General features: G+C 43.9%; 1 protein-coding gene across 3 annotated transcripts in view; it reads right to left on the reverse strand.

The window, feature by feature from the left end:
• The window catches only part of TKFC (triokinase and FMN cyclase), a 40,263-nt gene that overhangs the window by 13,454 nt on the left and 10,265 nt on the right, over positions 1–16,544 (reverse strand). For 2 of the 3 annotated variants that reach the window (XM_069965724.1, XM_069965723.1), the window contains exons 2-8: positions 5,658–5,696; positions 5,384–5,573; positions 4,907–5,017; positions 3,203–3,384; positions 1,362–1,440; positions 830–919; positions 436–470 (exon numbers count right to left, since the gene is read on the reverse strand). In XM_069965724.1, the coding sequence (XP_069821825.1) occupies positions 436–470; positions 830–919; positions 1,362–1,440; positions 3,203–3,384; positions 4,907–5,017; positions 5,384–5,573; positions 5,658–5,663 (693 nt within the window). In that variant the 5' untranslated portion in view covers positions 5,664–5,696. Of the gene's footprint in view, positions 1–435; positions 471–829; positions 920–1,361; positions 1,441–3,202; positions 3,385–4,906; positions 5,018–5,383; positions 5,574–5,657; positions 5,697–8,202; positions 8,264–16,544 lie in introns of those variants that run through there. The other variant, XM_069965722.1, reaches the window with a different exon arrangement.

Consider the following 16,544-nt stretch of genomic DNA (forward strand, 5'->3'; position numbering starts at 1 on the left):
TGGCTAGTGTTCACGTGTTGTTATAGAAAGAAGGGGATAAGACATTACCAGAACTGTTATCTCTCTTAAGAACAAAAGGATCAGGCTTGTGGGAATCAAACTGTCTGATCCTTATATACTCCCATTCCTATTGTGGGGAAACTCAGGACACCTCCATACATATTAGATGGTCTCAGTCTCAATGAAATGGGCAGGTTTGGCTGAAATTTATGTAAATGACTACTATTCTATTTGTGATTATGTATTTAGCTACAGAAGACTGAATAGAAGTGAAGCAAACTGACAGCTGAAAGAGGTATCATGTGAATATGCTTTGTGATGTAAACATTAGTGTTGCTATAGACTGACAGCAAACATGTACAGATAAGAAAAGTCGGAGTTGTCACCTTCACCCTCATGGAAATAACGAAAGGTTAAAAGCCTTTAGCTAAATACCTTGTATCTTTGTACCCCGGCTTCTCCGTGTATACCTGAGGAAACATAAATAGGAAACATTTACTGGTTAAACAACACATGGTGAAAATGTGAAAAGTATTCTACCTACCCTGTTTCCCCGAAAATAAGACATCCTCCGAAAATAAGGTATAGTGGAGGATTTACAGGATAGCTTAACATAAGGCATTCCCCGAATGTAAGACCCCCTCTGCCACCAGGGTTATGCTGGTTTGTGATAACAGTATATACAGTATACAGTATATAATAAATGTTCATTATTTTTTGTTCAACAATAAGTGTGAATTCCTCTTCCTCTTCTTTTTCGGGGAAACATGGTATGCACAGTACATATAGAAATGTACAGCACAACACCCAATGTTTTCAGTCTTCTTACCTAGCCCCAGTTCTAGCTCATCAGAGCCAAGCTTAAAAGTTGGTCCTGAGCCTGGCACACTACATGGTGAGAGACTGACTCCCAGTGTACCTACAAAATAGAAGAGATTAGTGTATACCTCAGTAATACAATTCAATCTACACTTGTACCCATGCATTCTGCAAGAGAAGAGGGCTACTGGTTCCCAGAGCTTTAGGTAGCTAAATTATTATGTAAAGAGATATGAGCAGGGGGGCAACTATAGGGGCTGTGGGCAAACTTTGAGACTGCCCTTTGTTCCATGTGAGGAGATCTGTACCATAACTCATTTATGATAGATGGGGCCATTATAGATTTTGCATACAAGCTCTATATTAATCTCGGCATGTTCGGCCTAACCTAAGAGGTTACAACATACTCCACAGCTCTGCCGAGTGGCAAACAGATGTGACTGCATGTTTAGCAGACCTGGGTGGTGGCAGTACTTGGGATAGGCACTGGGATACATGTTCAACTGTATGATCTTTTTAATGGTATGATAGAGAAATAATACCAATTCCTGCTGCAGCAGTTTTGATGAATGAAGCAATTTCTTGCAAACTTTTCCCTTCTTCTGCTAGAGCTCCAGCAATCTAAAATGAGTAAAATAGGAGAAGTGTAAAAAGAGAAGAAGTAAATACAGCCATAGGCCATGTTTAGACAATGTAAGAACAGGGGCTGTTGTTTGACACGGCTGTGTCAAACAACGGCCGCTGTATGAGATGTTTACCCAGTATGCAGTATTGTCCAGTAGAACATCCCTTCACTTTAACTGGAAAGCGGGTACATTCGGGTGGGCCTGCACTTCAATTTGCTGTAGACCACAGTGTAAACTACAGCCGGGAACCATACTTTACACTGTAAGCACAGGCTATTTTGTACGGTGACTGTTCACTGAACAGCGGCCGTACAAAATAGACCTGCACTTTGCAACAACAGACGTTGTTTACCAGCCAAATACAGTGTGTGAACATGGCCATACGCTGTATCCATGTTATTCTGGCAGGCCTAGGGCAGCATCCAACTTCTGCAGCCGCAGGGAATCAAACGCTGGATAACGTTGCCAAACCCTAACATTCTGACAGATCCGCTCAACGCTATGCTAGCAGATTTCACCATTACCGAGTAACAATGTCAATTCATGTTTAAAAAAAAAAAGTTTTCTTCTACTAATTCATGCTTTGTAGAATTGCTTTTCACGCATCCAGTGTTCTGGATACACCTAGGGGGAGATTTATCAAACATGGTGTAAAGTAGAATTGTCTTAGTTGCCCCTAGCAACCAATCAGATTCCACCTTTCATTACTCACAGACTCTTTGGAAAATGAAAGGTGGAGTCTGATTGGTTGCTAGGGGCAACTGAGCCAGTTTCACTTTACACCATGTTTGATAAATCTCCCCCACGTAGCAAAACTAGCAGAATTCGGCGGCGGAATTGTCCGCCGTGGAATGCCGTTAGCCTCCCTCTTATAATGGGAGTCTAGGGGAGGCGCACGCTGTTCGCACGCTCATTCTTTAGCGCGGAAAGACACTTTGAGAACAGCAGCGTGCGCCTCCCATAGACTCCCATTATGAGAGGGAGGCTAACGACATTCCGCGGCGGAATTCTGCTAGTTTTGCTACGTGTGAACGGGGCCTTAGTCTGTGATTTAAGGGAATGTCATAAACTACCAGTATTAGCTTTCCAGTTGTTGGCAGCTGCACATAGTATTGTCACCAATGACAGCAAGCCTGGTCTACCAGCACTGGACCTTTTTGGTTTCTGCATCATACATACTGTCACTAAACATCATTACAACAGCATAAATTTCACTTGGTAATGTTAGAAAAGTAGTTACCAATATAATTCAATGTTAGAAAATGAAAATGTTTGCAGTGCCTCCATATCACTGCAATCCCGGTTAATACAATATACACTGTATTTGCTGTATAGACATTGAATGTGAGAGTCTTGAAAGTTTACATTAGGGGGGACATTTATTAAGTCTGGCGTTTTCTGCACCGGACTTAAAAATGTCCCCGCAGCGTACTGCCTCTACATAAATCCTGTGCGCGCGCCAGGAAACCTACGCCAGCTCAGAGCTGGAGTAGGTTTTCTGCTTATTTTTTAAGCAAAAGAAAGATAAATTAAGCGGACCTTGAGTCCGCGCCCCCCCTCTCCGCCCACTCCACACCCCCTCCCCGCCCCCCCTGGCGTATCGGTCGGCAAATGGCCCGATGCAAATAATTTATTCGCAAAATGGCCATTTGCGAATAAATTTATTCGCATCGGCCCATATCTAACAAAATAAAAAACCCATTTTAGCCTTGATAAATGTCCCTCAATGTGTTTTTCCATACTAATGTGTACTTTACCTTATGAATGAGTATGATTCCACATAGTCCACGGCGTCCAGCCTTGCGGGGTGAAAAGAAAGCACAGTCATCTGCAATCACCACCATTTCTACTTCCACCCCATCCCTCCTTGCACGCTCAAGAGCTAAGCCAAAATTCAAGCGGTCACCAGTGTAATTCTTCACGAGTAACAGAACGCCAGCTGTGATGGAAGAAAGAGAAGAAGTCTAAGGACTTATTCATACGATCGGTGAATTTGTCCGTAATTGTGTATCCACAATCATGGACAGATTTCAGGCCCATTGGTTATATTGGGTATTCACACATTTCAAATCTGCAATCTGTTCCGCAAAAATATAGGACATGTCCTAGAGTGGACTGTAATTGCAGAACAATTAGTCAATGAAACTATATGGGATCCTTTTTGCGAACAATACGAATGTTACATCTGTAATGTGTGCACTGAAACATAACTTTTGATATGTTGCTGCCCATAGTAAGACTAACAATTCCTTCCATACTTGTTATTATCTATTCAGTCTCTTTACCCCAGTTCTAAGCTGCTGCTTTCTGCTGAAAATACAAAAATCTCTGTGTGAGCCTTTCTCTCTGTCTCCCCTTCCTCCACCCTCCCTTCTGATACAGCTGATGGAAACAAGTCCCTGGCAGGCTGTATCTACAACATTGTATTTTCATTGTAATGCTGGGAGAGTTAAAGGGGTACTCCGGCGGGGGGGTTCCGATCTGGCCGGGGAGGAGGTGGCTGAGGGCAACGACGTCCACTCACCTCCCCGGTTCCAGCGGCGGGTCCCAAATTGCGGCACTCCGGTCCCCACTGCCTTGCCGCTTCCTGGTCTCTGACGCGGGCTCGAGATGTGACGTTTGAAGTCCGCTCAGCCTGTCAGTGACGGAGGTGGGATCCCGGAACCGGGGAGGTGAGTGGACGTTGTTGCCCTCAGCCACCTCCTCCCCAGCCAGATCGGAAAAAAGCCCCCCCCGCCGGGAGAAGTAGACTGAATAGATAATAACGAGTATGGAAGAAATATTTAGTCTCACCATGGGCAGCAACATATCAAAAGTTATGTTTGAGTGGAATACCCCTTTAATTTAAACTATCACCTTCCCATGTTTTTGCGCAAAAATCTGCAAAAAATAAGGATTGCGGATGCAGTACAGAAAATTTTTTTGTCGATGACGATTGCAGCATGGACAGATGCTCAAGGTCCACAAGACCTCTCCATTCTGCTCTTAGAGGATATCAAGTGCGGAACTGACTATGTGATGTTCATATAAAACAAACAAACAAAAAACAGGAAGTGCAACTGCAACCCACAGGTGCAAGTGCTTACCGTTTACAATCCCCACACATGATGAAAACCTGCTCTGCAGATGTTAAAAAATGAACATCTTAGCAAACTATTTGATCAAACAGAGTGTATCATGTCACCATGTTAAGGTGTCCTCAGAGACATTGTCCCTACTGTAACATTGTTTTTTTTTGTCTGTACTTAAGCCACATGCAGCATGCTGCCATTTTTTCCCTTTTTTCCTGTTGTATAATGTCCCTACGTCCGGGAAAACGGACAAGACATAAAATCAAGACTCTATAAAGTCATTCTTGATACTAAGTTAAAGTAACAGCTATATTATTGTGAATGCTGTATGCTAGCTTTTTTTGAGAACTGTAAAACAATAAAATCCTCATTCACAGGTAAGAACCATACCTGCTCCTGCCTGGGCTACTGTCCTGATTGCAGCTACAATGCTTCCCACTGGAGGAGATGTGAAGACAGGACCAGCAATGACTCCAGTGAGCATGCCTTGACCAACATACCCTGTGAATAGGAAAAGAAAGGGGTTACCGAGATTAGAGTCTTACATACTTCACTGAAAACCTTAAAAGTTCAGGGTCATTACTACTAACCCCAATGTGAGACTGCAGCACACCCTTACAGTAAAGCTGCCCAGACATATTTAATAAACCTCGGCCAAACCTGTTCCTTTCAGCAGCATTCGCTGACAATCTAATGTGTATGGGGGCCTCCCAAATCTCACCAATGGTCAACAATGTGAGTGTGACAGTGGCAAATAGGGGAGAAATTGGGGTTTATGGCACGTAAACTAAGTTGGATTTAATAATGAAAAGGTAAGAATAAGTAAGATGAATCAGCATGGATGACGTCCTATTGTACAGCAGATACCTGCATGAGCTGGTTCATGTCCTGAGCCTCCTCCAGACAGAAGCGCTACCTGTCCCTTAACACGATCAAGATCTGCACGTAATATGACACGATGTCCCTGAAGTACACGCAGCCCCGGAGAGCAAGATGTCAGTCCATGAAGGACGTCGTCAACACAGCCAGGGACAGAGTTCAAGAGCTTCTTACTGACCTAGGGAAGAGGATGTTATGATGGGTGACAATGACTCTACATAGAAATAGAAGGGATAAACGTGGGCAAATACAGGTCACCTACCTCCATATTGTAATCTTCTTCAGATGGCAATAATAGATCCTGGGTGAAAGACACAAAGGAATAATAAGTAGAATATATCCACAAATTTTACATAGGTGAGGGTGCACAGGATGTACAGTGACTGGAGAATATCAGTACAGGATGAATAGTGACTGGAAGATATGTGGTGGCCCAGGAGACAGGGTTTTGGTATACTGACGGGTCAGCTGGTACAATGGTGAGGTAGCTGAGTGGATCTAGGGTCACTTGGGCACTTATCACGATACCCTTGAGTGGTGTAGGACCCACCCCAGACAGTCTGGAGCCCCGCCTGCAGGTAAGTTTAACCCAAGTGTAGGTATGTGTATAGGTGCGGGTGTGCGCAAAGGTAGGCCAGAGTCCAACACTTAAAAAGTAGAACAGTTTACTGGCAGAAATTCAGTGCAATACAGGTGTACTTGGCAAAAATACAGTTTAGTGCAATACAAATGTACTGGAGGTTACTCAGGTCCTTGTGGCTGAGGTAGAGACAAGGTGCTTGTAAGAAAAGGTTTAGCAGAAGAGAGAATAGAGGCGAGAGGGTGCCTGAAGGGCATTGTCCAATTAGTCCTGTACTCTGCCTGGAACAGTTTGAACTGAAGAAGAGATATAGGGAGAACACTCGTACTCACGTTTAGACTATGTCTGACCGCCTTCTGCCCAACAGTTGCGGGGTACCCATCCTGTCAGGGTAGTACAAGCCTCAGGCCTAGTTATCTGGGCTAAGCCGACATCCAAGTGGTCTTGCAACGCGCAGTGGAATACCTAAACTTATAGTAACTTTGTTCCACTGGGGTCAGTACCTGTGACTCCTAAGGTATCAGCCCTGCATGTTTTAGAGAGGTTCCTGGTGTGGACAAGGTCCTCCTCCTTCTGTGACTGCTCTCCCCTTTGTACTTTCTAGCACTGCATAGGTGCTGTGTAATTTATAAAGAGAATGTGGAACTGGCTTGCTTGTGTCCCTGACATAGGACCTGGCCTAAGCCAGGCCCTGGCTTAACCTCAGCAGAGACTTGGTTCTTTGCTGCCTCCTCACACACTGACTAGAACCAACTAGACTGACGCCTCCCACCAAGAACTAACTCCTTACTACAGGGGTCTGACCAAACCCTACTGTGATTGGTGGCGGCTGTGTGTGCACAAAGAGAGAAGACAGCAGATAGGATAGAGACTGGAGGTAAGCACCTGCACCTTTAAGTGGATAAAACATCACATGTGACACAAAATAGTTAACCCATGCGTCTCCTTTAGCCGTGCTTCACATAGAACATACAATACAGAGCAGCACCTAGTGGGGAAAACACTAACTACAATGAATACCTCATCCCCATCTGTGTGAACATGAGGGAGTTACCTTACTCAGGTGCAATAGAATTTAGGGGCCCGTACTGGGTCACTACAGATATCAGTGCAGGATGAATAGTGACTGGAGGATATCATTGCAGGATGAAAAGTGGAGAATATGAGTGCAGGATGAATAGTGACTGGAGAATATGAGTGCAGGATGAATAGTGACTGGAGAATATGAGTGCAGGATGAATAGTAAAAGGAGAATATGAGTGCAGGATGAATAGTGACTGGAGAATATGAGTGCAGGATGAATAGTAAAAGGAGAATATGAGTGCAGGATGAATAGTGACTGGAGAATATGAGTGCAGGATGAATAGTAAAAGGAGAATATGAGTGCAGGATGAATAGTGACTGGAGAATATGAGTGCAGGATGAATAGTGACTGGAGAATATGAGTGCAGGATGAATAGTGACTGGAGAATATGAGTGCAGGATGAATAGTAAAAGGAGAATATGAGTGCAGGATGAATAGTGACTGGAGAATATGAGTGCAGGATAAATAGTGACTGGAGAATATGAGTGCAGGATGAATAGTAAAAGGAGAATATGAGTGCAGGATGAATAGTAAAAGGAGAAGATCAGTGCAGGATGAACAGTGACTGGAGAATATGAGTGCAGGATGAATAGTGACTGGAGAATATGAGTGCAGGATGAATAGTGACTTGAGAATATGAGTGCAGGATGAATAGTGACTAGAGAATATCAGTGTAGGATGACTAGTGACTGGAGAATATGAGTGCAGGATGAATAGTGACTAGAGAATATCAGTGTAGGATGACTAGTGACTGGAGAATATGCGTGCAGGAGGAATAGTGGCTGGAGAATATGAGTGCAGGATGAATAGTGACTGGAGAATATGAGTGCAGGATGTACAGTGACTGGAGAATATCGGTGCAGGATGAATAGTGACTGGAGAATTTGAGTGCAGGATGAATAGTAAAATGAGAATATGAGTGCAGGATGAATAGTGACTGGAGAATATCAGTGCAGGATGTACAGTGACTGGAGAATATCGGTGAAGGATGAATTGTGACTGGAGATGGTCAAGACAAAATACACAGAATCTGAAGTATCTCAGCAAATGAAATATAGTGATAGGAGAACTGCAGTCAAGGATTCACAATGACTGACAAGACAGATGCAGACAACAAAACAGTAATAACACTAAAAAACTTACAGAACACTGATATAAGGTGCTCACACCTAGCAAAAGGGACATCTATAAAGCTAAGAGAACTTTACCCTTAGGTCGAAGTATAAAAGGATGATCATGTGACATTGCAGATGCCAAGAGTTGTGCAAAACCACCACAGTGTATTCTGGGTAGTTTATAAGCTTGAAAACAAACTGGGTATTTATTATTTTTTTTTTTTTTTTTTTTTATTGTTTACGAAACTTTTATTACAAACCCACATATATATAAAAAAACAAAAATAAAACACAAAAAACAAAAGAAAACAAAGCAAACCCCCCCCCCCCCAACAAAATAAAACCCGCACAGAGACATAGAAGATGACTGGCCCCTCGATTTCTAAAGTTGTAACATCAGAATACTCGTAGATTAAGCAAAAAAAATTAGAAAAATTGTTCTACATTACTTACAATTTAAATTTTCTACCTAGGACCATGGTGGGGGCCCCCCATAAGTTAGAACGTAACTCTATTTAGATTCCAGACTCTACCAACCACGAATTTGCCTACCAAAGAGGAAAGGAGAGAGAAAGGAAAAAAAAAAAAAAAAAAAAAAAAAAAAAAAAAACCCCTTATAACCTATGGGGGAAGTATTTAATATCATGCGTAGGTAACCACTATGGGATCGGGTTGAGAAGCAGGGGGACACGACTCCGAAGGAGATGGGTGGGCATAGCCAAAGCACCCCCAGGTGTGCGTCTGAGAGTCCCCGAGGCATAGTACTAAAGAACCCTATGTTAACAAAAGGGAGCAAAAAAAACGCCCGTCTGGTGCAACACCACATCAAGGAGTTACCCATAAGGACAGTCTCCCCTCCTTGATACATCCAATTAACTCTTGGGTTTCACTATGGGGCGCAAGCTCATATATGATGAGACTAGAAACCCCACTGTTACTTTCCATTGTATCACCACTAACAGACAAACATTCCATTTCACATTAGTATTTCCTTATCTTATATTCCATCCCTATGGGGATATATGGTATACCTCCGGCCCCTGCCCATATATAATGAACAGACGCCTCCAGCATCCTCCCCAACACTCCCTGTAAACTATACCTATATACGTCATAACCAACAGTAGTTCCATAAAAAACTGCCACCTCGGGGAAATCCCAAATCAACACACCAAGATGGTACTCCAACCCGCCCCCACAGCCCAACCAAGTCACTCCCACCCCACTCCTCCTCTCCTCTAACAAATTAAATCTCTCCCACCTCTCCTCTAAGACCTACCATAATAATCGTGGGGTCCCCACCATGATCCCCGGCTCACAATTACCACATATCCTAGTGGGGCTCTAACACAATCTGTACCCGCCCATATATTTTTATACATTAATTATACCTCTACATCTTCGTAGAACAAAAAGCATAAAATAAAAAAAAAAAAAAAAAAAATTAAAAAAAAAAAAAAATAAACATGATCCCCCATACCCCCGTCCACATCAGTCATCTCTTCTACATTTGAATCCCTTGCTTCCTCACCAATATTGCCTTAACACCTTATGATGTAGCATTTATAATAGGCTCCTCTACTTCCCTCCACATGTCCCATATATTATGAAATTCTTGTTCATTTCTATTCTTCCTAGCTTTAATTTGTTCTAAGATAACAACTTTATTTATCTCTAACCTCCAGTCCCTGATGGTGGGGGCCTGAGACATCACCCATTTATGTAAAATACACATCCTAGCTGCAAAAAGGACTTTATGTATCACTCCCTTTTTTTTTAAGGAACATTCTATACTCGATAGTTCAGACAACAAAAATATCATAGGATCTTTTTCTATTTTTATTTGCAACTTATCTTCGATCACACGTATAATACCACACCAATAGCGGTGTAACTTCGGGCAACGCCACAGTAGATGTATCAAGTCTCCGCCTTCCCTCTCACAGCGATTACACATATCGGATTGCCTAAGTTTCATTTGACATAGTTTCTTCGGAGTATAGTGAACTCTATAAATTATAAATAATTGTGAAATCCTGTGACTAGATCTCACACTACATTTGTTAACAGCAGAGAACACATTATCCCAGTCCAACTGTCCCTTCTCTATATCCTTTTCCCATTTACCTCTAAACCCCGTGTGTCCAGTGAGTATACCCCTGTTTTTTTGTAATATCTTATAAATGTTACCTGTGACTGCCTTCTTAGCACTAATAATATTTGTGACAAAAATCATATGTTTCTTAACCAGAAACATAGATTTATCCTCTGTACATCTAACCGCATGCTTCAACTGTAAATACCTAAACTGTGCACTAAGTGGAATATTAAACTCTAACCTAAGTGTCTCAAAGGTCTTTATAACCCCCTGATTGTCAAATAAGTGATTTATTTTTGTCACCCCCCTATTACTCCAGAATGTATAGTCTTGAATCTTATTAAATTGTGGGATAAGGGCATTTTTCCATAGTGGAGTAAATTCATTGCTAGCGTGTAAATTAATTACCTTTTTAACGTAAAACCAAACTCTGTGCATCATGTACCATAAGGGCTCCGTTGTTCTGTGGAACCTAGGCCCTGACTCCAATATGGTGGGCAAGTCTGACAGGCAATTGTCAACCGAATTATGCCACTTGCCAGTGCAATCAAACTTTTGCCAAAAGATTATATACATCATTTGTGCAGCTAGATAGTATTTATCAAATTCGGGCAGTCTCAAGCCCCCTTTATCCTTATCTTGTGCAAGTGTCTCGTATTTAATCCTTACTACCTTACCCCTCCAAATTAATGTATTGCACATACTGGTTATTTTTTTAAAGTAACTCCCCTTTATCCATACCGGGCTGTTAGCAATAATATAAAGGATTTGAGGAAGGATTACCATTTTAACCAAACTAACCCTGGCTGCCATACCAATTGGAAGCTTATTCCATATTCCAATCTTTATATATAAATTATCTAATACAGGCATTAGATTTAAATTAATAAACTGTTTCAGGTCGGTTGTTATGTTAATACCGAGGTATCTACAAGATTCCCCCGGCAATACCACTTTAAGGGGACCACAAGTACCTCCATCCTCCTCAGACAGATACATAATAGAGGATTTTTGCCAGTTGACTAAAAAGCCAGAGTATTTCCCAAACTCGTTAATCATACCCATGATTGCATTGATTGATGGTTGAATATTGGAAACAAAAAGCATAATGTCATCTGCAAACATTGACAGTTTTTCCTCTCTATCCCCAAATAGGAACCCACTGAAATCACTGCACGCACGAAGAGCAATGGCAAGTGGTTCCATTGCCATATCAAAAAGAAGGGGAGAGAGAGGACAACCCTGTCTCGTTCCCCTATAGAGAGAGAAGACAGATGACTGTTTAGAGTTCACCAATACTCTAGCACAGGGTTCAGTATATAGTAATTGTACCCATTGTATAAAGTCATCACCCAGACCCATCTTTCTCAACACCACCCACAGATATTTCCATTCAATTCTGTCAAACGCTTTAGTAGCATCTAACGTAATGATAGCTTTATCCTTAGGGGATTTACTAGTTTCCTGAATATTGGTGAATGCTCTCCGGATATTTTTGTACACCCCTCTCCCCTTAATAAAACCGGACTGGTCCTCGTGGATCAACGTGTCCATAACCCCCAGTAACCGATTGGCCAACATCTTGGCCAATAGCTTAATGTCAGAGTTAATTAATGAGATAGGGCGGTAGGACTCCGGGCTCCGAGGGTCTTTCCCCTCTTTAAGTATCAACGTGATAATCGCTTCCTTCATTGAGTTAGGAATATTCTTTTCCACAAAGGAGTAATTAAAAACCTCCAATAATTCCTCTACAATCTTGGCTCCTGACTTTTTGTAGATCTCAACAGGTAAGCCATCTGAGCCAGGAGCCCTACCATCTCCCATTTCTCTCAATGCTTGGATACACTCAGCTCTAGATAGGGGTGCATTTAATTTCTCCCTCTCTTGTGATGATAAATACGGCAAAGGTAGTTTATCCAAGTAAGCAGCAATTTCCTCCTCCTCATAAACACACTCTGATGAGTATAAACCAGAGTAGTACTTGGCAAAGACCTCTAGGATTCCCTCTGTTGAGGTAATTAATTTACTGTTATCTTCAATAGCCAAAATATTTCGTTTGCCTTTTTGAATTTGAATAAGTCTCGCCAAGTATCTACCTGGCACATCCCCTTCTAATCTACATCTTGCCTGGATAAATAGATTTTTCACTTCCAAACTTCGAAGTCTCTCTCGATCCCACCTCTCCCTCTCCAACATCCATTCATCCCACCCTTCTAGAGTCTGGTTGGATTTATACTCAAGCTCTTTTTCCTCAACTACTTTGTGCATCTCTTCTAATCTAATCCTATCTGCTTTCTTTTTGGCAGCGATCTTATGGTGGAGTGATCCCCTTAACGTGGCTTTGTAGGCCTCCCATACCCATTCAGGTTTAGTTGTCCCCTTATTAATGTCAAAGTAATTTTTGGTCTCTTGTTCTAAGTCTACATCTATGAGACTCAACCAGATGGGATTGACTCTAATGGATCTATTTATCACCATGCCTTCGCCTACCACTTCTACAAAGATTGGTGCATGGTCAGAGAAGCCCCTTTTACCGAACTTGGCCTTTTTTATAATGTCCATTGCCTGGTCATTACCAAGGATCAAGTCGATGCGCGAAAGAGTCCTATGGGTTTTGTTTATACAAGAAAATTCGCGCTTTTCTCCATTCATTACTCTCCATACATCAACCCATCCAAGTTCATCCGCTATCTTCCTTAACGGAGTACATCCCTGGCTGTCAACTATCCCATTCATTCGTAGTCTATCTTTACACCCATCGAACACCTCATTGAAATCCCCGATCCACAATTTAGGACAGTCAGGCATCGTACTCAGCAAATTATCAATCTCAGAGAACAATTTTTGTGTGAATGGGGGAGGAAAGTATACTGCTACCAAAATGAATTCAATATTTTGACATACTGCATGTAATATAACATACCGCCCTAGATCATCCACTCTACAATCTATGGATTCATAATTCAGTGCTCTATGTATGAAAATGGAAACACCTCTCGAATAAGAGGAGTGAGTAGAATGGTAAACCTCTTGCATCCATCTCTTATACATCAACTGGATAGAGTCGGGCATCAAGTGTGTTTCCTGCAAGCATATTATAGCAGGCAAGTAGCAATTCAGAGCTTCAAATATGGCCAAGCGCTTTTTCCTATCTGCCAGACCCCTTACGTTCCATGAAACGACCTTAAACCCCATCATGTTTTAGAAAGACTAGGGAGCCCCCACATAACACGACCCTCATTTCCAAAAACAGCCAAAGGCAGTGAGATAGAGACATAGGAGCGGAAACAGACCAGAAACAAAAATAACCAAATAAAATAAATAATAGAATAGAACAGGAGCGAACAGGGAGAACAAAGGAAAAAAAAAAAAAAAAAAAAAAAAAAAAAAAAAGACCCGCCCACCCTCAACACATACCCTCCCCCTCCCCACTTGGTTCAAAGGACAAATGAACTGCTCCATTGTCCCCAAACCTCTAACTTAACCTATCATCCCTCCCCCTCCCCCTACCCCGCGACAAGCAATTAGTAAAAATACATTTTTCGACCTTCAGGCCAATATCAACGAATACCCTTACTATCCATCCACTGGGTAGCCTCCACTGGGTTCTCAAAGAAGTGGGATGTCTCCTCATAGACAATCCTAAGCTTAGCCGGGAATATCAAACCGTAGCGAATCCCCGCTACCCTCAATCTTCTTTTTATTTCCACAAAACTAGCCCTTTTCTTGTTGGTCTCAAACGAAAAGTCTGGATAGATGGTAATTTTGCTGTTGTTATAATACAATTCTCGTTTCACAGGGCTCCAGACTAAAAAATTTACCTAGGAGCCATTGGCTCCTAACCTGAAAAATTTAGGCGCCAAATAGAATATTTGGTCGCCAACATTTTAAACCATGTAAAATTAATGTTATGTTAAATGGGACTTACTGTGTGCAGAGGCCACGGCAGCAGCCTCCTCCTTTAGATCCTTTCTTTTCTTAGTTTGAAAACGTTCAACATGGAAACTTGCAACTTGACAACCATATACAGTCTGACAACCATATCCAGTCTGACTCAGTACTTCAGCCTCACTTGGCTAGCCTTTTAATGAGGCTTACTCTTCTGAACTTGAACTTAAAGGGAACCTGTCGACCCCCGTGCCGGGGTGACAGGCTCCCAACCCCCCGTTAGAGCCCCCTATATTCACCTCATGGCGCCGGGTCCCGCTTCTGAAGATGGTCGGGTCACGGAGATCTCAGCCGCTGCAGCCCAGCGTGCGCTGAGAGATGAGTCCAACGCTCATAGAGAATGATGGGAGAGTCCAGCGCTCCGTCATTCTCTGAGCGTTGGACTCATCTCTCAGTGTGCGCGTCGGGCTGCAGCGGCTGAGATCTCCATGACCCGACCATCTTCAGAAGCGGGACCCGGCGCGATGAGGTGAGTATAGGGGGTTCTAATGGGGGGTTGGGAGCCTGTCACCCCGTCACGGGGGGTGACAGGTTCCCTTTAAAAGCTTGCAACAGTCTATACATACTGAGCTAGACTTCTGACTGCAGCCATAGTGACCCCCCACAAGATGTGTATATAGATAGATATATCTCTCACCTAGTGACTAATGCAAGTGACCCCCTACAATACAGACACCTGAGGGGCCCTGATAATAATAATTGTGCATATATCTATCTCCCAGTGTCTGCAGCCAGTTTGCCCTACACTTATAGATGGCCCCCTCCCCTTATAGATGCCCCCTCCTCCCCCCCATTATAGATGCACCCTCCTCCCCCCCATTATAGATGCACCCTCCTCCCCCCCATTATAGATGCCCCCTCCTCCCCCCCATTATAGATGCCCCCTCCTCCCCCCCATTATAGATACCCCCTCTTCTCCCCCCCATTATAGATACCCCCTCTTCTCCCCCCCATTATAGATACCCCCTCTTCTCCCCCCCCTTATAGATGCCCCCTCTTCTCCCCCCATTATAGATACCCCCTCTCCCCCCCCATTATAGATGCCCCCTCCTCCCCCCCATTATAGATACCCCCCTCTTCTCCCCCCCATTATAGATACCCCCTCTTCTCCCCCCCATTATAGATACCCCCTCTTCTCCCCCCATTATAGATGCCCCCTCTTCTCCCCCCATTATAGATACCCCCTCTTCTCCCCCCCATTATAGATGCCCCCTCTTCTCCCCCCCTTATAGATGCCCCCTCTTCTCCCCCCATTATAGATACCCCCTCTCCCCCCCCCATTATAGATGCCCCCTCCTCCCCCCCATTATAGATACCCCCTCTTCTCCCCCCCATTATAGATACCCCCTCTTCTCCCCCCATTATAGATGCCCCCTCTTCTCCCCCCATTATAGATACCCCCTCTTCTCCCCCCCATTATAGATGCCCCCTCTTCTCCCCCCCCTTATAGATACCCCCTCACCTTATAGATGCCCCCTCTCCCCCCCCCATTATAGATGCCCCCTCTTCTCCCCCCCATTATAGATGCCCCCTCTTCTCCCCCCCTTATAGATACCCCCTCACCTTATAGATGCCCCCTCTCCCCCCCCCATTATAGATGCCCCCTCTTCTCCCCCCCTTATAGATGGCCCCCTCTCCCCCCCTTGAAGATGGCCCCTCTTCTCCCCCCATTATAGATGCCCCCCCCCCCTTTCCTCTATGCTAAGCAATATTTTAAAAAAAACAAACACACAAACTCACCTGACAACCCGGTCCCCCGGCGATCCTCTTCTTCTTCGGACGCTGTCCCCGGCTGATGCGCGGCTGCCGGGGGTGTCCCGTCCTATCCCCGGCAGCGCGGCGCGTCAGTGAGCTCCTGTACGCCGGGGCTGGGACTTCTGACACAGGAAGCGTCTCTGACGTGCGCTTCCTGTGCCGGAAGTCAGGGCCCCAGGCAGCTCACTGATGCGCCGCGCTGCCGGGGATAGGACGGGACACCCCCGGCAGCCGCGCATCAGCCGCGCATCTTAAAGAGACAGCGCGCCGCCGCCGGGGCCAGTCGCAAATGGCGCCCAGATTAATAAATCTGGGCGCCATTTGCAAAAAGTCAGTCGCATTGGCGACCATTTTGGTCGCCATCTGGAGCCCTGTTTCATCCTATTTGCTTCCAGGATGGCATCTCTATCTCTATGGAAAAGGAGTTTGGTTAGAATGGGTCTAGGTTTAGTTCCAGGAGGATTAGGTCTAGTTGGTAACCTATGGGCCCTCTCAACCCCAAAGAATTTGGATAAACCAACATCACCAAGGTTATTACTCAGCCAGTTAAATATAAACTGGGCACAATC

Source organism: Dendropsophus ebraccatus, chromosome 4, assembly GCF_027789765.1.
Source record: "Dendropsophus ebraccatus isolate aDenEbr1 chromosome 4, aDenEbr1.pat, whole genome shotgun sequence".
Lineage (NCBI taxonomy): Eukaryota > Metazoa > Chordata > Amphibia > Anura > Hylidae > Dendropsophus > Dendropsophus ebraccatus.